General features: G+C 39.2%; 2 protein-coding genes across 5 annotated transcripts in view; one reads left to right on the forward strand and one right to left on the reverse strand.

Annotated features, from left to right (window-relative positions):
* The window catches only part of LOC135474659 (dynactin subunit 1-like), a 36797-nt gene extending 28067 nt beyond the window's left edge, over nucleotides 1-8730 (forward strand). For all 4 annotated transcript variants that reach the window (XM_064754193.1, XM_064754197.1, XM_064754194.1 and 1 more), the window contains 10 exons: nucleotides 91-219; nucleotides 504-646; nucleotides 965-1116; nucleotides 1324-1403; nucleotides 1727-1798; nucleotides 2319-2474; nucleotides 3013-3070; nucleotides 3689-3771; nucleotides 5567-5662; nucleotides 6212-8730. In XM_064754193.1, the coding sequence (XP_064610263.1) occupies nucleotides 91-219; nucleotides 504-646; nucleotides 965-1116; nucleotides 1324-1403; nucleotides 1727-1798; nucleotides 2319-2474; nucleotides 3013-3070; nucleotides 3689-3771; nucleotides 5567-5662; nucleotides 6212-6346 (1104 nt within the window). In that variant the 3' untranslated portion in view covers nucleotides 6347-8730. The remainder of the gene's footprint in view (nucleotides 1-90; nucleotides 220-503; nucleotides 647-964; nucleotides 1117-1323; nucleotides 1404-1726; nucleotides 1799-2318; nucleotides 2475-3012; nucleotides 3071-3688; nucleotides 3772-5566; nucleotides 5663-6211) is intronic.
* A 9341-nt stretch (nucleotides 8731-18071) lies between these two features.
* On the reverse strand, nucleotides 18072-22450 carry LOC135475279 (retinol dehydrogenase 7-like). The gene is made up of 6 exons (XM_064755116.1): nucleotides 21896-22450; nucleotides 21351-21563; nucleotides 20922-21104; nucleotides 20194-20331; nucleotides 19774-19887; nucleotides 18072-19538 (listed from the first exon to the last, which is right to left on the reverse strand). The coding sequence occupies exons 1-6, from the start codon at nucleotides 22287-22289 to the stop codon at nucleotides 19309-19311; spliced, it is 1272 nt and encodes a 423-aa protein (XP_064611186.1). The 5' UTR covers nucleotides 22290-22450; the 3' UTR covers nucleotides 18072-19308.
* Between the last annotated feature and the right edge of the window lie 565 nt (nucleotides 22451-23015).

Here is a 23015-nt window from a genome sequence, read left to right on the forward strand (position 1 = left end):
TTGTGAAATGGCTCCAGGCACTGGTGTTAGTGAATACATAACTAGGAGTAGTCTCCCTTTACTCTGCCATGATCCTGTTTGTGCCTGCAGCCATTGCCACCAGTGATGATGAGAGCATCAGCTGTGAAGAGCCAGATTTCTGATATTGAGGTCATGAAATTCAAGCTGGATGCCAAGGACGATGATATCAAGGAACTGAAGAAACAACTGAAAATGAAGGTAATATATTTGTACATGTTCCTGAGATTTAAACTCTGGCGGCATATTTCTAATTTGTGAAACGGAAATGAGGGGAAAAAGAAAAAAAAAAGTTGGGTAGAGGAATTAATTTTTCATGTTACAATTGTAACAGTGGGATTTTATATTTAGTTTGTGTTTGTGTATCAAAGATTATTTGCCTTTGCTTCCAAGGTTATTGTGAGAATAGCAAAAGTAGTGAACACTTACTCAGTAACATGTGTAAAATTTGATTCATTTATTATCCATGTTTGTGTATTAAACAGCAAGAAGAAATGTCAGAACAAATGATAAGGATGGGGCTGGTGGAGAAAAAGTTGGAAAACAACTCCAAGGATGGGGATGATCGTGTGGAAAAGATTCAGCGTAAACTGGATGAGGCCAATCTTCAGCTTAAGAAAAAAGAAAAGTGAGTATCTACAACACTGGACATGCTGTAAAAAAACCATTCTTCAGCTTATTAAAATTTCCCCAAATTGAGTGCTCATGACAACTAGATTTCTTTTATGTGAATTTTTGTTCACATACCCTCTGGTCTAATACAGATATTCAGCAAGCAGAAAGAAATGTTTGGCTTCAAACGCAGCTTCAGCTCTCATGGATCACTTTCTGTTCATTAGTTTCGACCAGACTTGTCAGAATGCCCCAAATGTGGCACTACATTCACCTGCTTGTAGTCTTCCACCTTGTGTGCTGCTTTACTTTATGTCCTATTCCATGTACACAGAGAGTACACAGAGACCATGGATGCTTTGGTAGCAGACGTGGATGCGCTGGAGCAGGAAAAGGCCGAACTCAAGGAGAGGTTGAAGGTCCTGTCCAAGAAGACCCTCCTGGAGGGAATTTCCCGCCAGTCCAAGGACTCTGCTGGGCAGTCACGTAAGGCTAGTTACCATTCTTCAAAGTTTGGATGTCCCATCAGCCCTCAAAATTGGAAGCAATTTCTAGATTGAATATAAACACAGCAATGTATCAGCTTCTAAGTGTTAATACTTTTGGTATTTTTGTGGATCATGCTGAAAACTTATGAGTCGTTAATGTACTTAATTATAAAGTTGTTGAAATTGAACACTGAAACTGTTGCAGCCACAACTCCAACCAGTCCAGGAGGAAGCCCCTTGCCGGGACCATCTATGGTGAAAGATTCACCCTTTTTGTTACAACAGGTAATATAAGTGTGTATAAGAAATGGTGTATGTGGATATGACTATGCTGCAGATGTCTACTTTAAACTCTTGGTGAAGGTTGTAAAAATTTTCTTCAAAATTTGGCAGAGTTTTATAATTAATTTTTTGATTTCCAAACCTGAACTCAGTGGTGGGATTATTTTTTTGGTGTATTAAGAATCCTTACCTGCTTTGTTTTCCAGCTAGAGCCATTTATCGTGTTGGGTTATAATCATACAGTAGTTGTACATGGTACTGTTGATCTTTCTTTATTCATTGTACTGCTTTATCTTTCTTATGTGGTCCTCTTTTATTTTTCTTAGATCCAGAATCTAACAGAGGCACTAGCCCATCTCAAACATGAAAATGCCAGATTGAGAGCAGAGAAAATGAAGGTAAGCTCTGTGGTCATTGAGACACTTAAAATGTATGTGTAGATTCCTCATAGGGCAATGGATCTACAGTTGTTGGTATGGTTAAAAATTGTCGATGAATCTACTGATCTACTATCTACTAATCTACTAATCTACTATTTATATCCAAATAAGTAATTTGAACTACCCTCAACTATATTTGGTAAGAGAAAGTTGTGTTTGTGTAGTATACAGATAGTGCATGCTGTGGGGTGGGGCGTCAGGAATTGTCAGTTTGAGAGAAGTTATTTTGTTGAATATAACTTGTCGAGAGCTGACAGTTCCTGATGTCCCACCCCACAGCATGCATGATATGTTTTATTATAAAAGTAAACACTCTAAAGATGGTCCTGAAGAATAAAACTAAAGTTGTGGAAAGAGTGCAAACCTTGTGTTATGTGAGTGAGATATTTTTAAGTAGGACATATATGTTATGTGCACATCTGTTGATAAGGTGATGCGGAATCGGTTTCATGTATGTATTGCTGTATGTGTTTCCCAGTCCCAGCTAGCTAGTCTGCCACCCATGAGGGTACCAAAACGCCCAGTTGGTCTTGTCAGCTCTAAGGAAGGTCCGGGCACTAGTGAGCTACCTGATGGAACCCCTGGCAAGTCTGAGCTGACCTCATTAGCTATGAAAACTGCTGCACTACGCAAGGTAAGTGGGCATGTCACATTATACAGATTCTATGGTCTACATGTAACGGTAAATGGGAGGAGTGATAATATCTCAGGGTGTACTGTCCATGTCAATGAGATCATTTACAATATGGATATACAGTAAATCACCTAACACATTTTGCCTGATTCTTTAGGGTTCTAGTGATTTAGGAAAGGTGTGTTAGGGCGGTTTAGATGGTAGGATGATATCATACTGCGAAACACTAGAGGTTACATTTTCTGACATTCATTTGCTTCAAATGATGTTATTTATATTCGAAATTTTAGGCCACTTATTATATTAGTAGGTAAATTTATGTAAATATGTGTACATGTTGGCAAGAAAATGTCTTTTAAGAAATACTGGTAAATACAAAATATGTGTGAATAGATGTTGCAATGAGTATGTATATGTTGTTATTTACATGGAAATTGATTAAATATGTTTCACATCTAGCATTTTGAAAATGTTGTGCAGAAAACATATTAACTGCTTTAAGAAGTGATTTAATCTTCATTGCTTTTTGTCACTACAGGAGGCAATTCAGTTAAGCTGTACACCTATGATAGTGGATATCTCCAAGCAGAAACCAGGTGAGTTGTATGAAATTATTGTGTCTTGCCACAGTCTCAGCTTTATTTGACAACTAGAAGTGAAAATCATGTTGTGGAGTATTTATGAGGTGTTTCAATATCTAAAGAAGGTACGCTACTGTCAGGCTACAATATCTTTGTAGTAAATCAGTACAAAAGTCAGAGGTTGATCTCTTTTTCTCGTGGACTGAGATTAAGCTGACAGGTTTTAGAATAAGGTATCAAAATCTTCACATGATTTTCATCAGGTATTTTAGCCTGGTAAATTTCACCTTGTAGAAGTGACTTGGGAGAATTCATACAATGTATTTGTATTGTTACAACATATTCCCTTTAGATCATCTTACAATCTTCATGGATTTTTGGCCAGATTTCTATAAAGTACACAGGCAGTGTCACATATCTTGACCGTTTTGGCTCTGATTAAGTAGTTAATACATGTATAATGGTTAATTTCAGCACAAGCCAAAAAGACATAAAAACAAACATGTCAAAACAATAGCTTTTCACTTAACACCAAGGTTACTCCAAAGTCATGTCTGTCACGAGAAAGACAATTCTGAGAAATTTTGTCTTGCATATAGCTGTGAATAAAACTTTGCTGTTGAACTGCTTCAGGGACAGAGCCTTTATCTGAGCCTCTGAAACAGCTTGTGAAGAGAACAACACAGTTGGTACAGATACAAAGGCAGACTGCAGAGGTGAGCCAGCCATGAAGAAAGGCAGGGGAAGGTGGAGGGTGGGATGTGAAACAGGGTGGGGATGTGAAACGGGATGGGGTTGTGAAACAGGGTGGGGCTGTGAAACAGGGTGGGGCTGTGAAATGGTGAGGATGTGAAATGGGGTAGGGATGTGAAACAGGATGGGATGTGAAACAGGAAGGGATGTGAAACAGGGTGGGATGTGGATGGGATGTGAAACAGGGTGGGATGTGAAACAGGGTGGTGCCGTGAAACAAGGTGGGGCTGTGAAACAGGGTGGGATGTCAAACAGAGTGGGGATTTGAAACAGGGTGGGGATTTGAAACAGGGTGGATTGGGAAACAGGGTGGGGATGTGAAACAAGATGGGATGTGAAACGGGGGGGGGGATTGGGAAACGGGGGATGTGAAACAGGGTGGGATGTAAAACAGGATGGGATGTGAAACAGAAAGCTGTATACATATGCATGCCAGGATTAAGGGATTTCTGTGTATTGTTGGAGAGCTGCTTTTCTTATTTATTTGTCAGATTTCTGTTTTATGGCATATCCAAGGATATTTCACTAAAATGTACATGTATATGATCATGAAAAAATCACCACACCTCATGAAGAACCTGGGACCAGTTTCATGAAGCTCACTTAGCTAAGTAAGCCCTTAACTACCATGACAACGTATGTTGTACAGATATAAAGTGCACTTAGCTAAGGGTGACTTAACTCCCAGTAAGCTTCATGAAACCGGCCCCAGACAAACGTGTACACCTGCAGCATATCCAGCGTGGACTGTTAGAAGAGTTTAGAGTTTGAACCATTTTGTCGTTGACGGTAAAATTAGTCCTTCTGTACCATGACTTGTCAAAGTTAGGAAAATCTTGTTCACATTAATTTACTGATTATCTGTCTTGGCATGTTTTGGATACACAAATGAAACAGCTGTCATTTAGAAACTTCTTGAGTTCCCAAATATCCAGCACCTCAATTTTCTCCATCGTTCATCTACTCTAAATAAGTTACTGTGAATTCTTTGTAAGCATTTGTGTAAGCAAAAATAGTTGCCTAACATTTGTGACAGGTCACATGGTATGGTAGGATGTCTTTACCTTCAGCAATAAAAGAATGCAAACTAAAATATATGGCATGTAAACAACTATGCACCAAACAACTATACCGCATGTATTTCATTCTGGAAGTGTATGGCTTCACACCACCTGTTTTTGAATGTCATCTTGTGAACTTGTTAAGGTAAACGTCATCACTCACAATCACTCTACATCAAACAAGTTTAGACCCTTGATGTTTACCTCTTGTTTTCTGAAGAGATACGGTTATTAATTTGGGTATACCTGGCTGTCTTGGTTTGGTCTTATGCTGTACTTCTTCAATTACTTTTTTTTTTCTTTTTTTTTTGCCACTCTAAAAAAAAAAGAAAAAGAGTGTAATTCATTCATTAACTTTTGCTGGTTTAGCATCAGGTATAAATTCTCTGAATTTGCTTGTCTCACCTCATCCAGTCCGTGGCTACAATACCCCTGCAAAATTGCCATAGTGGTGTTAAATCATAATAATTCATTTGTTTATTTATTTATTTGATTGGTTCAGAATATTTCACATATCATTGGCGGCCAGATTTATGGTGGGAGAAACCAGGCAGAGCCCAGGGGAAATCCACAACCATCCGCAGGGTTTCATTTATTCACTGTCAGTCAGTATTAGGAAGCTGTTCTGTGTTTTATTTAAATTAGATGAAGAATTGTGTGTTTGCAGCTTATTTATGTGTTTTATACCTTGTTTCAGCTGCAAGTGGAGGTCACTCAGTTCTTGGCTGCAAACCGCACTGGAGGTCAAGTCAGGACAGATTTCTCTGCTTTCCCCACACCTCAGTATGCAAAGGTGAGATCTTGCATACACAGCTGTACCTGCCTATTTAGCTCTAACTATAGTCTGTTTCTTTTAACCAGTCACCAGTATTCTGCCACTAGTAAAATCAGTCATACCTGCTACAAAATTGCCTTTCATTAGTGGTACGTGAGGCCTTTTTGTACCTGGAATTTAGATATACTGACCGACCATCCAAAAATTGACTTACATATACATGTATCAGATTTTGATAATGAGACAAAGTGTAGCTTTCTCACCTTTCTTCACATGGATACAAGTGTAAAGTGCGATTAATAGATTTATCACATTTTTTTGTTCACGTGTGATAATCAGGACATCAGGTGGGAAAATGCCCTCTGATTGCCCATTAATGGACAATGTGAAAAAAGTCAATACCCATTATGCAATGAAGATAGGAAACTGCTTGGTTTAATCTGGTATCCTGCCAAAAAAAAAACCCCAGCAATATGAGTGCGATATTTTCTGTGTAATGTGTTAAACAGTAACCTGAGTTTTGTTCATTCTGACATTTTGTTAACCAATCTTCATTTCTCATTACAGGTTCTACATGAAAAGTGTGTTGACAGTAAGCTTGTTGGCATGGTAACCATCCCATCCCCAGGGAAGGCAGAGGTCATTCCAGTGCACATTCAGCCTAACATGATGAGAAAGTTACATACGTATTTCCAAATGTAGCTCTGGTGTCATTAGCCTGTGTTCTTGTGATCTTTTGTACAGGAAGTGCTCTCAGTTAAGTTAATACAGTCAAATCTGCTTTTAGATAAACATAAAAACAAAAAGCTATCCATGACAGATGTCCTTAGTTGACCTTGAAACAACACAGCGCCTGTTGTTTATTGCTGTAGACAGGCTTTCAATCCAACCAATAATTTGATGTTGGAAAAAGTTAATTAAGGTTGAACACCTTCTTGGACAACACTGTTGCTATGGTGACAAAACATTGGAGCTTCACCTTTGGTCAGTTTGACAATGTGTAAACAGCTGTCTTGTTAGCCTACCCTGTAAACAGCTGTCTTTGTTAGCCTACCCTGTAAACAGCTGTCTTGTTAGCCTACCCTGTAAACAGCTGTCTTGTTAGCCTACCCTGTAAACAGCTGTCTTGTTAGCCTACCCTGTAAACAGCTGTCTTGTTAGCCTACCCTGACCCAGGCTGGTGCAGAATGTCAATGTTTGCATCACTTTTGGTAACTTCGTCAAGACTAGTAACATTGATGTTACAGGTAATGGTAAATGTATTCAACTGAAGCTCAAAAGTGACCCACACAAGTGCTCAGGTAGAGAAAATTGTTTTCTCTTGACATCACTTCTGGTTTGAAAGGGATTGATTCGTAATGAGAACAGTGACACATTATTCCTGATGGTTAACTAAAAACAGTCGATGGGATGCTGATTTGTCCTAACATGCTTTGGTGAAGAATTAGAAGATTATTTTCATCCTCATTATTTATTTTTTTGATTGGTGTTATACACTGTATTCAAGAATATTTCACTTATACAGTGGCGGACAGCGTTATGGTGGGAGGAAACTGGACAGTGCCCGGAGGGATATTCATCTTTGTGAAAAACTGTGTAATGTGTTTGTGCTTTATGGGAACCATATCTCAGTCGTAGATGAACTACAAGTCAAGGCTGAATGGATCAGCTTCACTGTTACAGTGGTGGTGTGGCATTTTAACAAAGAGTCCCAGGGTAATGAGGTGTCAGGCAGGCATGTAGATGTACTTCAGTATCCAAGGCTCTTCAGTCCTGAGTAGTTTTCCTAGCTCAAAAAGAAAACATAATTTGTATTTACATGTAAATGGAGCAAATATTTTGGAGGTAAACTGCCCATTGATTTACTCAGTGTAAAATGTTGAATTAAAAACTACAGAGAAGAGAAATTAGAGAAAGTATTAGGACAAGTAAACTGCTCATTGTTGGTATACTGGAGACTCCAGTGATGTTCGACCATTAGAGTGAAAACACCAACAAAACCTGTGAATGGTTTACAGGCTTCAACCGAAGCAGATGTAACCACCCTAAATGACCTACAAACAGCTAATTAGTAACATTTCCAGGCTTTGAGAGTTGGTTTTAGAAAGGTATTCTGAGGTTTGTTTGGAAGGTAAGATCATATCCTACAGGGAAAATGTATGGTCCAGAACTGAAAATAAGTTTTATGACATTTATTTGCCTGTAAAAAAAACACACTTTCTTGGATCATTTAGGATTTACTTTTTATTTGTGAGTATTGGATTAAAACTAAATACATCATACAGGTATGCCTGGCTCATTACTGATATACTCCAAGGAGAGTTTACTGAAATACACCAGTGACAGGAGTGACTGTGACAGGTTTCAAACAGCAGATTTGACTAGATTAACTTACCTGGTGCAAATATTCAATTAAAGCTACAAAGAAATTTAAACTTGACAGTGTAGTTTTTATCAGGGGCCGTGGAATCATTTTGTTGTTTTTTTTGTTTTTTTATTTTTTTTTTCGTTTTGATATGGTTGAGGTCTTGGGCAGTGTTTGGAGAACTGCTTAGCTTCTGTCAACATTCTCTTGGGGGTATTAGAATGAAGCTAGTTCTACGATGCAATGTCATTAAATATATTTATTGAGGAAGTAGATTGCTATAGTCGAAAGATGTCATTTCTGGGCAAGATAGCACGTTAAAATACTTGTTTGGATCTTGTGATACTGACGCTTGCTAATGAATCAGCTTTTGCGATTATAAAGCAAAATTCACAAAATATAAATTAAGAACTCTGTAGAAAAAAAAATCAAGATGAATAATTGATTTTGTCCAATCGCTGTGCATGTATTTCATCTAGTCTGTGTATGATGTTGCTTGAATAAAGACGGTACACAATAAAAGTGTATATTGCTGCAAAAATAATTTTGTTATTTCAAGTGTTCGACTGCAAGTTGGAAAGTCAGACAACAACTTGCGGATGGTCATGAGTTTACCCCGGGCTCTGCCCGGTTTCCTCCACCATAATGCTGGCTGCCGTCGTATAAGTGAAATATTCTTGAGTACGGCGTTAAACACCAATCAAATAAATAAATAAACGTAAAAATAATTCAAGTGTTCAACCTCATAAAAAGACAGCTTTGCATCGTAACACGGTGAGAAAGAAATTCCTGCAGGATCCGTCGTGTGATTCTGTGTAATTATTACGTCATATTCGAGAACATTTGGCTCATTGTACTAGACCTCAGATTTCGTCAATGACTAAGTTACCAATTTTGCCAAATTCTGAGAGTTCTGTTGATGGTGAAGGTTGGAAAAATGTAAGTTTCAGCACCAAGGAAAATATTTCACAAGTTATTTTGATTCTAAAAGTTCTAATTTTAGGACAAGTACACTTCTGACGTCACAACCATGAAGAAATGATTAAACTCGTTAATGAACTGCTTCCGGTTGTCACTGGTCAGAACTTCATAACGCTCACTTGATTGGTTAAATGTGAAAACCACGTGACATTTGCTCCAATTTTCGAGGACAGTTGCTCTGAAAATAGACTTACCGAAAGCAAGACTCCCATGGCGGTGTTAAAGTTCACGTTTCTGTGGGTTTTTTTTGTTTACAGCCCGGAAAAGGATACGTTTGACTCGACAAAAACAGTGCGAGCCGACGGGGTCACCTTTCTAACGTTAAATGGCGAACATAATTGGACATGATGTTATCTGGTAGCTTTTTTTCGGAGTTAGCTATAAATAAACTTGTCTGAGAGTTGACAGCTTGTACTATGACCCGATTTTTACCCCATAACGGATGCGTTATAGTGCCTTTTCTGGTCCCTGACGAAGCCCATGAGGCATCTGGATGACAGTAGTTGCACGAGGTTTGTATAAAGCTTAGTTTCATAGTGAAACCCCCTAGCCTGTTTAACACGCATGGAAAGGAAATTCACATAACCGAAAGATGGTCTAGCGACAGAAAATTCACGTTGTCTAATTTTAACTCTTGCATAATTTTGAAGATGTTTTCTTTTATGCACGCTTCATGTACATATCGAGAAATGCTCTGGAAATTCCCAGACACTGAATTGTTCTACTTGCCAACATGCATTCATGACGAACTAGTATGACAACATAGACGCTTTTATGGTTGGGACTTCCTCATTTAATTTCGGTTTTGTTTTAAACCTCAGCAATGAAAACGCTAAAGCGTTCAAACATTTATAAGTACTATAGTTAAAGGTGTAAATGTCTAGTGGACATATCCCGTCTACAGGGTAGATATACAATCAGATAAAGAACATTTCTGATATTAAAGCAGGCATTTGATTTAACTTCTTTACTTTTCAACAATCCAAAATCTATGCCAGGGGCGTTGTCCGAACTTTGTTATTCAAAGCTATGGTTAATTTCCTTGCTTTGTTGGTTTGATGGAATATCAGTGTAGAGTATGTTAATGTTTTCTGTAGATACGAGGAGCGACTCGTGGCCAAGCGGTTAAGATGCTAGTCTTGGAATAGTTAAAACGCACTCTCAAAAAGAGTGTGCACCGTTGTGTACAGATGTGTTTGAGTAGCTGGTAAGGTGAGCAAGATATGTATCACCAGCCATGAACTTTTGGTATCACAGGTACACCAATTGGTACACATAAAATATAGGTAGCCTACATAAAGATGATATATGCAAGGTACACATTAATTTGTTACAAGTACGTTGGTTCAGTTGCAGCCTGGGACAGGTCATTCTCGTGGCTCTTTACTCGCCTTCACTCTTCCATGGGCTTTTGCGGTAAGAAGTGGTGGACGGTGCTGGGAACGAGGCGCAGGTAGCCTCGTATGAAGTTCTTTAGCGATCTCTTGCCCGGCATGCACCAATATGGCAAAAACACTTAAACTCGATCTACGTGAGAAACTGTAACACGTCGGAAAGTTCATCAGTTACCCGTTAAAAAAGGGCACTACCTGTACCCCCCCCCCCCCACCATCCCCACCCGTAAACTCATCGCCGTTATGTAAGTTAAAGAATGTCGAGTACGACACTGAAAGCCAGTCAAATAAATAAATAAATCATATGGACACGAGGCAATGGTCCAATCCCAGTACTGGCCGTAAAAATTATTCAAATCGATTTTATCTGGCATCTCGCTCGACCCTCTGCTAGACTACATTACTGTAGCTTCTGTATGTACATTGCATTCTAGTCGTGGGTTTCCCCCGGGCTCTGCCCGGTTTCCTCCCACCATAATGCTGGCCGCCGTCGTATAAGTGAAATATTCTTGAGTACGGCGTAAAACACCAATCAAATAAATAAATAAATACATTGCATTCCACACACACCCGGTACCTATTGTATAGTACACGAGGGAAGGTAAGCTAACGCTCGGTGCTAGAGGGCATTTCAGTTGTGGCTGCTGAAGCACATATGAGTAGTTAGAATAAAACTCTAACTGAGGTAAATTGACAAAAGGCCGAACTTTATATGTTACGTGCGACCATTTGTCAACCATCACTCGGTCGTCGCTGCTATGGTTTTACTATTTATGTTGTAGTCTTCTATATTATATTTCTGCAGGTGTACTGCTAGTCCCGAGGCCTAGTTAGTGCTTCTGTGACAGGAGGGCTTGTGTGTCTTCTGTGGTCACGCCGAGTACATTGTGAGAGAAGGGATTACCCGCCTGGTCTGGTCACACTGACTATTCTATGGGGTGGGGAGGGCGATATATTCTAGTCTGGTCACACTGAGTGTTCTGTATCATTGACAGAAAAAATTAAATGTCTTGTCTGGTCACACTGAGTAATTTGTGACAGATAAGATTACATCTCTTGCCTGGTTACACTGAATAATCTGTGACAGATAAGATTACATGATTTGTCTGGTCACACTCAGTAATTTGTGACAGATAAAATTAAATGTCTTGTCTGGTCACACTGAGTAATCTGTGATAGAAAACATTAAATGTTTGGCCTGGTCACACTGATTATTCTGTCACAGAAAAGATAAAATGTCTTGTCACATAGCGTGTTCTGTGATAGGGCGTATTGTCTGATCACACTGGTTGGAATGCTGAGTTACAGCCTGACACACGTGCATGATCTAATTACCGAAAACAACGCTGGAATTAAAGCAAGCAAGGGCCATTAAATATTCCTCATATGCCACAATAGGAAGTGCTAATTACTTACGACAGAAAAACACAGTTGTATACAGCTGAACAAAATCCGCTTTTTTGTGGCACAAAAAACACACCACCAACTTTTCACAATTAATTCTGGCGCGTGTGATATTTCTAAACAGATAACAACCAGCCCAACAGTAAATAAAATGCTAATGAACTTGGGGGAAAAAAGATGTTTTGTGGAGTTGTTCACGTGTCTTTAAATCCTGAATATTACAGATACTCTTCCAAAATAAATCTTGCGAAAGTTTTCGACCAAGGCCATTCATAGGGATTATGAGCTCACGAGGATGTGGTTGTTTTTGTGTTGTCACCCTCAGTTCTGTTCCCGCTATACCGGATGTGTTACTCAGCAAGCTGCTTCAATATCTATAATCATGTGAATACCGCAAAGGAATGTTACGTCATGCAAGGTGCTTGTGCCCTTTGCCCCCAGACTTTTTATGTATCTCTTTTTCTGCATCAGTGTATTTGCCAAGACAAGAACGAGTAAATTCAATCCCGATTAAGGTCGAGTCCTAGTCGAACGGTTATTTTTTTTTTTTTATTTGCTTATTTATTTATGTATTTATGTATTTATTTGTCGTTTAACGCCATAACCAAAATTTTTCCACGTGTACGATGGCATCTAGTTTTATGGATGAAGGAAACCACAGTAACCGAGATAAACCACCAACATTTGGCAAGATACTAACCACATGTCCCACGTGAAATATACAAGGAGTCCACAAATTCGCTGCCGAAGGCACGGTTTGAACCCCACACTTTGTATGCGATAGGGCCTGAAATGCAAGAGCCTTATATGCACTCGGCCACTGCCCGCCCCCTAGAAGTGAGGTTAAGATGCTTGCCTGTCAGTGGCTGGGACATACGAATCCAGCCTCGGGGAGGGAACTTTAGAGAACCGTTTCATCCACAGTGGTGGTAATAAGTGGTCGACAGTGCCACTCAGGATGTCGCATTACCTTTATCCTTTTACCACTCATTGATCCGTTAAAGGCCGAGAGAAAAAGAACTCACTTTTCTTTGATATAGACTGCTATATGTCTTATTTTATGAATGATGCTGAAAAGTACCTCATGGAAACAACTGTACAGCAATGGAATCTTAATCTCCATCGACGATCAAAATATCATTTGCATGATGAAAATGTTCATCGTGTTACATGCGGAGGGTATTTCGGACAATTATGTTAATCTTCAACACATTTTAACACATCCAGTCTCAGTTACCAAAACCATGAAGCTGGAAGTCAATGCTGATAAAACGTATAAAACTTGGGAGTCTTCGTTCAAGATTCCACAGGCGCTCAACATGCATGGTGACATGCAATTTTTTGGAGGGGGGGGGGGCACCTAAGATGTTAAGATATTAACTTTCTCAGAGATTTGTAGGCCTACTGTCTGTTAATAAAGTACACTATTGAGTTTAACTGCTGTAAATTGAGACGATGTCCACTTGCAATAAAGATGTAAAGTAGAATGTTAGGAATTTAGCAACAGGGCCTAGATATGAAATGATGGTCGGAAACCATTTTGTAAGTTAAGTTTCTTATTCCACCGCTTTATGTTTTGTGAGACTACCTCATGCATGTCTGATGATTATATTAAAATGAATTGTATATATGTTGGAAATATTTTATGGAATGATGTATTCTGATCTTGTAGATGTATTGATATACTGAAAAAGGACACAAAAACAAGAAGGGAAGATCGGTGTGCATAAGAATGGGATAGATAGGACATATTTACTATTTAAATCATAATTATCCCTCCAAAATTACCCTCATAAACATTCGTGTAAATCTCACCAATATATGACCGCTTCGCTGGCCTAATGGTTAGAGCGTCCGCCTCGAAGTCGGGAGACCTAGGACCGGTGGTTACAAAGCTTTTATAAATGGTACTTGTACTCTCAGCACTGAGAGGTAAGAGCAAGGAAACATGACTTGTTGGCCCCGTGTTTATAATTTAAATGGGAGGGGTGAGCATGTCTGGTGCTTTCGTCCATTTTTAAAACACTGGATACTTGAATGACCTTTTCTGACCATATAGTGAACAGTGAGGTCACATAAGGTTTTGTCACTTGATAAGTGCAATCTACCTTAAAATACACAAACATACTTGTATAGAGCCATAAATGCAATAACTGAAAAGACTCTAAAGCAAATTATTTCTTAATGGATATATCATTCGTTGATGAAGTCACTACTATGCAAATGAAGCATTATTCATTGCTTTGATGATCACTGAATTCTTGATATCGCGAGAAGATTGGGTTCGTGGAACATTCTACGACGAGCGGTGGACATCAGGCAACAGGAGTTGAACATGAACAAATTTAAAAAATGTAACATGACTGCCAGTTCAGTAGTATTTCACCATGACAAAGGCTTGGCTGTACTATCCAAATGCGATTGTGATTAACCTGTAACTATCATTTATAGAAGATTTTCTATGGATACACCAACTACTTCCAGAGCGTTCCACCCAAAACTTTTTTTGATAGGTCTCAAGATATTCACTCTTTCGAGGTGAAATTGTGTGCGTACTCTCTCCCAGCAGTAAAGTAGACAAACATGTTTCAAGGATTATCATGCAGATGCAGTTGTTCCCTAATGGACGAAAACAAACGAGCCTCCTGCCCAGTTTGGTTATTTTGGTGCAGATGGCAGCATACTTAAATCAGCAAACCCAACACTTGACCAAAGAATCTTTGCCCTACACAAGGCTGACCTCCATGCTGCAGTCGTGCATAAGAAGCTCTAGATTGTACACAAATAGCAGTCTTTCTCCAGAAATAGCGGTGTTAATTCATAATCATTCATTTATTCCTCCTGAAGCAGTGCAGGCGAGAAACAGAAACTAACAGTAGGAGGTAATAAAGGTACAATGAAAAACTCTCCTTACAAGGAACATTCTGCTTCTAAATCAAAAAGTGTCACGCTTGACAGATTTAACATCAAGGTCAAAATGTCCACAAACATGTTTCAGAGTGAGTTAGATGAATCACTTTACTTTGTTTTTCGGATGAGAAGAGAAATCTTCTCCTTTATCCGGACAGCTTAACCATACAACGAACCAATGGCTGCCAACCCAGTGTTCTACAGTTAAATCCACCTGAAAATGGTTCTGAAACCATGTGCTCAAGTTAGGGTCAAATTTATTTAAATATTTGATTGGAATTTTACGCCGTACTGAAAATTATTTCATTTATACGCAGGCGTTCATCATCAATGTGGGAGGAAACCGGGCAGAACCTGGGGGTAACCACGACCATTCAGGTTGCTAGGCAACCTTTCCACATAAAACCCCTAAAGAAAAGCAGACTGAGCTGGACTTGAACTCACAGCATCCGCACTGGTGGGAAGTTTCTGAGTCTCCGCTAATCGCCTAGCCACGGAGGACTCCAGGTCCCAGTTGCTCAAAAGTGTATTAGCATTTAAGCCTTGTATTACCTTTAGTCCAGACTTCGTATTAGAATGAGACTGGTATTAAGATTTAAGCCTGACTTAACTTTACACTTTTGAACAACTGACACTTTTGAACAACTGGCCACAGTTGGAGTCTGAGTGTAAAGAAATCTGCGTGACATTTGGCGACAGTTTTTCTCTGTACGGGGTGGCTTACTTCGGGCACTCCGTTTTTCTCCACCATCCAACAATACTGAGTAAGGCATTAAGTCGAAATAAGTTAATCAGTCCATCAATCACTCGTTGGGCTATATGATGCCTCTGAATGCCCACGGTTTTATTATGAAAACAAAGTGGAAGATCGCTGAGTTTTGGCGGTTTTTGACTCACCAACTTGTATTAACATGATTCTTATTCGCAGTGATCAGAAGTAGTCAGCCGTTCTGTTTCAAGCATGACTATAATGCCGGCCGCCGTCGTACAAGTGAAATATTCGTAACAGTCAAATGAATAAATAAATAATTAAATGTTTCAAATTGGTACTTATTTCAGAAATGGTTCTTACAGATGTGTGAGCAAATATTCAGATTTAGGCTCTATTTACGAGATAATTTGGAGATGAAATTAACCTTGTAGAATGAGGACAGGTAAACATTGCGCCGACCCACGAAAGCGTAACCCGTGTGGGCCGACCTTCTGTATGCCGAGCACTTCACTTAGCAAACATCAGTTCGAGCGCCTTCCAGGCATTTACCCTCGAATGAGTGATCGGTGAGAAATTTAACGCCCTGGTTATCAGATATAGGGTGGAAGGGAACTTCAAAGACTGTGACCGGAGAGGATATAAAGATTACGTCAACGGTGGTATGCAGCTCCAAACCCCATCCCTCCCTCCCCCACACCACCACCACCAAACTTGTGGGTTGCCTCCATCCCCAACACCACCACCACTTAACTTGTGAGTTGCAGTGACCACCCTATACCGTCTCACCTGGAACTTTCAGGATCATGACAGTAATATTTGCCCTGTTCGCCTGTCCTCAACAAAAGGTAATAGTGGGATGTTAGAGGCTGACCAAGACGTACAATACACAAGTAGAATAGTTCCAGAGTAGCTGTTGGCTATTGAGTCCTCTGTAGCCTCTCAGCATCAAGATTGTGTGCTCACATCCACGCCTCTCTCCTGAGTTGGATGGAGGTTTGTTACAAGCTAAGGTTGGAGTTCCTTAGCGGAATCCCCTAGGTTCTGTCCCATTTCTACTATCTGCAAGTCCAACAGCCATCGTATTAACTGAAACTAACCAAGTCAAAGATAGACCTTCATATTAATTGACTAAATTAACTTACTTCACTCAGTCATTTGTAATCTGCCTGGATGACAACATTTCACATGGTAATTTTAACACTAATTTTAACTTTTGCCATGAAGGACGAGGGCATCTCTCAGCCTTAAAGTAAAAATTCCTAAGGTAAGTCACAGTTTAAGCGCAGTAAACTATTTTGAAGCCAAAACTTTAACTTCAGTCTAAAAAACTTAGTGATCATGGGGTCTGAACATTTGATTTGATTATTCGTCCATATGACACATGTATACATGTATATGAACAACTGATGGATGCCCACGATGGAATACAACCATCAGAATTTGGGCAGTATTCAAATTGTAAATATTGTTGGGTTATACCATTTATTCGATTATTATTATCAGTCTGAGATTTCTTATACAGAAGCCAATCATAACTAATTGTTTGTCTTTTCACCTGTGTGTACAGACATTGTGACATGTCTTGTGTATGTACAGAAGACAATCATAATTAAATCTCTGTCTTTCACCTGTGTGTATTTACTCAGACCTGCTACAATGTTGAGATTTATTGTGTACAGATGGCAGTCATTCATGTGCACAATGCTGACATTTCGTGTGAATGAATGATAATCATTAAAATGATATCTTTCACGTGAATGTAAGGTGTATAAGGTTGGGTCAATGAGACATCCTTGTTTTACGCCACAAGCGGACGTTATTCTACGGAAAGGTCAACATTCTTCACGGATGATTGTAAGTCTGCACATTCACGGTGGTGTATATAGCGAATGAACGGTTTACCGGAAGACAGCGTCCATAGAACATACGCCAGGTGAAAATCTGTAGATTACAGCTTCAAATCCACCTAAACATTACTCTCTTCTAGAACTTGAATATTACCAGTATACATAACTTTAATGATGTTAAATTCAACAGTTTGCTGCAGCAGTGGCGGAGAGAAAACATTTATAGAGCTAGATTAACATTCTCAGGTTTTAGAAATTTAACAGTGTACAAAATGGTACTAAAATGTTTAGACTTCCTTATGTCAAATTAACACATTTAGATGTTGAGTTCTGCACCTTCACGATGCGTTACGCGTTAATATACACCTTAAAAAACTTTTGAAATCAATCTTGCTAACAATTATTACACAGCATAATGTTTTAAGGCTTTGGCTCTCTTATTTTGTAGCATTTAGAATTTTTTGTCATGTTCACACTTTATATTATGTTCACCCTTTATATCGATTTAACATTTACGTTTTAAGAGTGTAACTATTCCTCCAACTGATTCCCAAATTGGACATTTTGCTGCAGTTTCATTATGTAGCGCACATTTCATTATTTAGACATATTTTTCCCACAGTATGGCTGAAATATTGCCGAAATATCACATCACTTACGCCCGGGTACGGACTTGCGAAATCCTTTTTGGAAAGGAAAAATAGGTACAAAATAGGCTATAACAATACAAATCTTCACATACTGACGAATAAGTATATCGATAATGTGTTTTACGATAAAAGAAAACTCAAACTGCCAAATTTTTTTTCACGAATATTACACACTTTATTGTATTTAATTTATTAAAACTTGCTTTGTCGCATATGTGTTTGGAATCTCACGGATAACGTTCACTGTACCATGACAATGTTTGAGCTGACCGCTTTTTCCAACACTACAGACTAACCAACAGGTCTATCATCTTACACCACATAAAGAACTACAAATAAATTAACAGGACATAATCATGTTCCGCTTTCACATATAAATTCTTTAAAACGTACATTTAATGGTAATTAATTAAATGCCAATTAAAATAAAATATTTCGCATCTTCGAATGTATGAAATGTATTACCCTAAAGAACAATCGCATTAAAAATATCATAACTGTCACAAAACAGTGTGTGAAATATAAAGAAAGCTATCAGTATTTTTTGCAGCACAAACCAAGCACACTTATTAATTGATCAATTGGTCATGATTATAATACAAGGGAATGTTTCACAAATAAATATATCAGGGATATTTCTTCCTTTGGATTTCATTTAAAGCATAAATTAATATAAGCATGTTTACATTTTTTGTACCTTTCACCATAAATAATGTTTTGAAAGCGTTTACTGACAAACCCGATTTACCAAATACAGGAAATTCATCACACATGAATGTGTAAATTATTAATTAATAATAAAATTTAGTGTATAAAATGGGCATATTGTCACAACAACTTCAAAATTGCACATCACCAAAATTTTCACCACAAACACTCTATGTCTTCGACCTTTACACACACCTTCCTTACATTCATACATAACTAGAATAAATTAGTCGAAGAATATCACACAGTAAAAATAATCATAAAATACATTTCAAAAAACCTATCACAGATAAAATATAAAGGGACAAATATGTAAAGGATCAAAAATAAAATATTTTGCTCGAGGCCATATTCACTTCACAACAGTAGATAACACCATGATTAAATTTAAGGCTTCACTTCATACCCGTATTAAAGCCTGGTGTCTCATTCCTACAGTTAAAATGTATCTTTTGTTTTATGGACCATAAGAGCGGGAGATTCAGATCCGGGTTTTATTCACACACCCTTAATTATCAATGGTTGAACTGGATCCGCGTGGGCCAATCGGCGCGGACGTCACTTCGAAGCGGATCCAGTTGAGTGTCTGATGACAGTGGACGTCTTGGTTTTTTTTTTTTCGCGTGGAGTAAGTACTTCCTGTCTCCTGTTCCAAGCAGCAAACGTTTTCCAAAAGGAACGCTGCTCGCTGACTCACAGCTCACGTTTCTGGAGAGCCCTAGGAGTGACGGTATCAAACCAGTCTCCGAGCACCTTCATCAGAGGATCTGTGACGACCGTCGGGAAATGGGTGTAAAGGAAAGGGAGAGACCTGGCCAGGAATCCCCGGTAGTAGCAGGCCTTGGGGGCCGTGGACAGCAAGGCGTCTACCATCACATCCACGATCAACGACAAGTCCGAGGATAAAAGCTTCTCCTCATTTCCTAGAATACATAATGGAATAAATCATGAGTCTCTAGTGCATAGTAGATGGACTAATCAAGTGACTGAATATTATACAGGTCCTGATATTTTGGAAAAATCACCCAAGGCTTTAAATAACTTTAGTATTCATATCCTTGAATGTCTCCTCATGTTGTCACAGACAACGAGAAAGAGAAACCGGGACAACACACGGTGCTGGCTTCTACAATCTGTAAACAGTTATTTTGTTCTTACCTTGAGCTTTCGGCTTCACGTAGAATGCTTCTTTGCCAAAATCTTCTTTGACAACATCAGATGCACCTGCGAACCATTTTTCGGCCATCTTGGATTTGTCGTATGCAAGGATTCCTAAAATTCGAAAGAACCAAGAGTTAAGACAAAATCAGTATTTGGAAATTAAGGATTTCAGTACTTCTGTACATCAACAGATCTGGCCAGTTTTACAAAAGGTTGCAAAGTATGTTTTTTCTTAACAGGTTTGTTTTTCAGAAGTAGATCTATAGTTGTTATGGTTCTGATGGTATAAGGTGTCAAGATTTACGTACATATTTTCACAATATGATAATCGAAGTTTCACGAAAATCCGATTTTATACTTATTGAAAAGAGAGATGAAATTAAGTTAATCAGATGATCAATATAATCCCTCTCTTACCAGTATTGAAACCACTCGGAATGACAGTGGACACTTTCACGCCCCACGCCTGTAACTCTGCCCTCCAGATCTCGGTCATTGTGGCAACTGCCGCCTTGGAAGCACAGTAAGCACCCATTAGGGGGATAGGCACCAATCCTGGAGAGGAGACAATAATAATAATATCATGACTATTAATGAGAAAAACAGCATATTAAACATAAAATTGTTTCAAGGTTGCAGATTTTTATGTTTTCGATGATTGCAAATATCTCAATTATTAGACGACACTGCCGGATTTTGGGCAGGTTTCAACATATCATTTCCGCAGGTGATTTTTCTGGTTCAGGATTGGGAAGAAATGCAGATGCAAACCACAAAATTGTCGCTGTACAGTCAAGAAATGATACCTACATTTCCGGGGCAGACGGTATCAGACCACCCGGCGCCTTATCGGAAATGAATAAATGATTATTCACGGGTTAATAGTTTCCTATGATGACAACCCTATTTACATTGCTTCCGAATATTTTTTGTGGAAAAGGAATCTCTTCTAAAAGTGGGTCAGATTTAAAAAAGAAACCTGAATTTACTGCGTGTATACCGGAAATATCCAACGTAACCAGTAAAAAGCCAGAGCATGAAACTAACCGATTGAACCCTCAAGCTAAAAAAATAAAACTTGATTTAAGTAATACAATTCTCTTTTGTTCGCTAAAACACAAATGATTCCATAAATTGGGACGAACCTGCATTACTGGCAACGTTAACAACTCTTCCGCTACCCCTGCGGACAAGAGGCAAGAAGGCTTTACACACACGGACTGGTCCCCAGAAGTTCACCTCCATGATCTTTTTCATGTCCTCCATGGCCATGATCTCTGTGTTCCCGGCCATACAGATCCCAGCATTGTTCACAATGCCCCATAAGTCTAAAATAAACAAAGGACGCCATTAAATTCTCTTTACTAGGCGATCAAGTCTTTACTTAATGACAAGCTGGTTGAAGTATACTGGTACATGTACTTTGAAAGTTCAAGAAAAGTGAAGAAGATCTTGCCTTCAGACACAAACATTATTCTGTGCCGCTGTGAAAAAGGTGCTCTTCTATAGGTATGCGTGGATATTGTGATACAGGAGAAACTCTTGATGGCAAAACAGATTTTCCCAATATTTACCTGAACTTCCCAGGTGGGCTTTCACCGTCTGCACCCCAATCTCCACGTCATCGTCTTTTGTGATATCCAGTTGGATGGTCTTCAGCTTGTCCGAGCATTGGGCCTCTAGCTTGACCGCTCCCTCTCCGGTCTTATCCAGGCATCCAGCAAATACACGGAATCCCAGTTGATCAAGGCGGATAGCCAAGGCGTGCCCGAAACCACGGTCACAACCTAAACACAACAACACACACAGAGTCAATACAGATGGATGGATTTGGGGTTTCAAGCATAATGTAATGCAGAGGGACAGTTATAAACTGGTTCAAAGGCAACACAGTATTGTAACGGTAATGTTAGGTAATATACAAACACTAAAGATTTACCATTGTCCACTAATAACTTTTGCGGAAGGGTACTGTGCCGATATATTAAAAATACCGTCAACAACTGAAACATACAATTACAATTTTCTGGTTTATAAAAACATCATTTTACAAACGAAAAACCTTAGTGACAATGTATGTTCAGATATCTATGTTACACGATTAAATGAGAAATTTTACCTGTAATCAAGACTGCTTTGTTCTCCACGGCGAAAAACTCGCTAAGCAGGTGGGAATTGATGTAACAGATCATGACGAGTATTAGGAGAAGCGCCCAGCCTTTCCCCAGGGTGTCCAGTACTAAACTCTGCCACAGTACATGCAGTATGAGAAATTCTACCACAACCCGAGTGTTCAACCTCACCAACTTCCTTCTGATTTGACCCAGCACGAAGATGGTGTAGAGAAAGGCTACGATTGTATGAGGAAGGATTGCGGGATTTAGAATGCTGGACACCGTTGATACCCCACCGGTAGGGCCCGGGTGCTGGAGAGATCGAGGCACAGGGTCTTCCATGGGCTCAGCGCCGTGTCGGCTAGACATTCTCACCAGGGTAACTCCGAATAGTACCATTGTGTCCCAATGAACAGTCACTGTCAGGGTCGGCGAAAAATTGGAAAGGAATAGCCTACTACCTCCGATCTACGTTACACACAAAGTAGTTGTACAACGGTTGCTAAGTTAAAGCGCCTACAACAGGCAATACTGTATATAGTTTGAGCAAGTTGACCTCGTTCGTGTGAACGACTAGATGAATGAAGAGCTGCCCTCAACACAGCTTCATTTATACGCGCATGTGTCTCGATGACCTACGACCTTGCATCTAAATATAGCCATGTAGGATATTATACCGGTAAAGACTTCATCCAATGAATCACCGAGAGCTTCGCCATGATTGAATGCTTCGTAAGAGCCTCATTTCCCTGGCTCCGCCCACTCTTCAGTCGCACGACTGAATCTCGGCTTGTATTTTGGATGTAATTACCATCACTGCCGTCACAATTTCTCATCATTTGTCTAAAAATAAAACTCACCACTTAACGCAAAAACATGTCACATTGTCTTCCTGGTTTTAAAATGTTTCCCCAGTTCACATGCATGCTATGAACGGAAAAGGGTGATCATGCACGTATGTTATGGTAACAGCGGTAATAATCAGACTAAGTGTGATCTCATTGGAGTTGTTATAGTTAATCATGCATGGTAAACCAATGAATCAGGCAGGCAATCAAGTAGCCGTTCACCAATACATTAATGAAGACATGCAGTCAATCGATCAAATCACCAAACTCTTTCCAC

The sequence above is a fragment of the Liolophura sinensis genome, chromosome 9 (assembly GCF_032854445.1).
Source record: "Liolophura sinensis isolate JHLJ2023 chromosome 9, CUHK_Ljap_v2, whole genome shotgun sequence".
Lineage (NCBI taxonomy): Eukaryota > Metazoa > Mollusca > Polyplacophora > Chitonida > Chitonidae > Liolophura > Liolophura sinensis.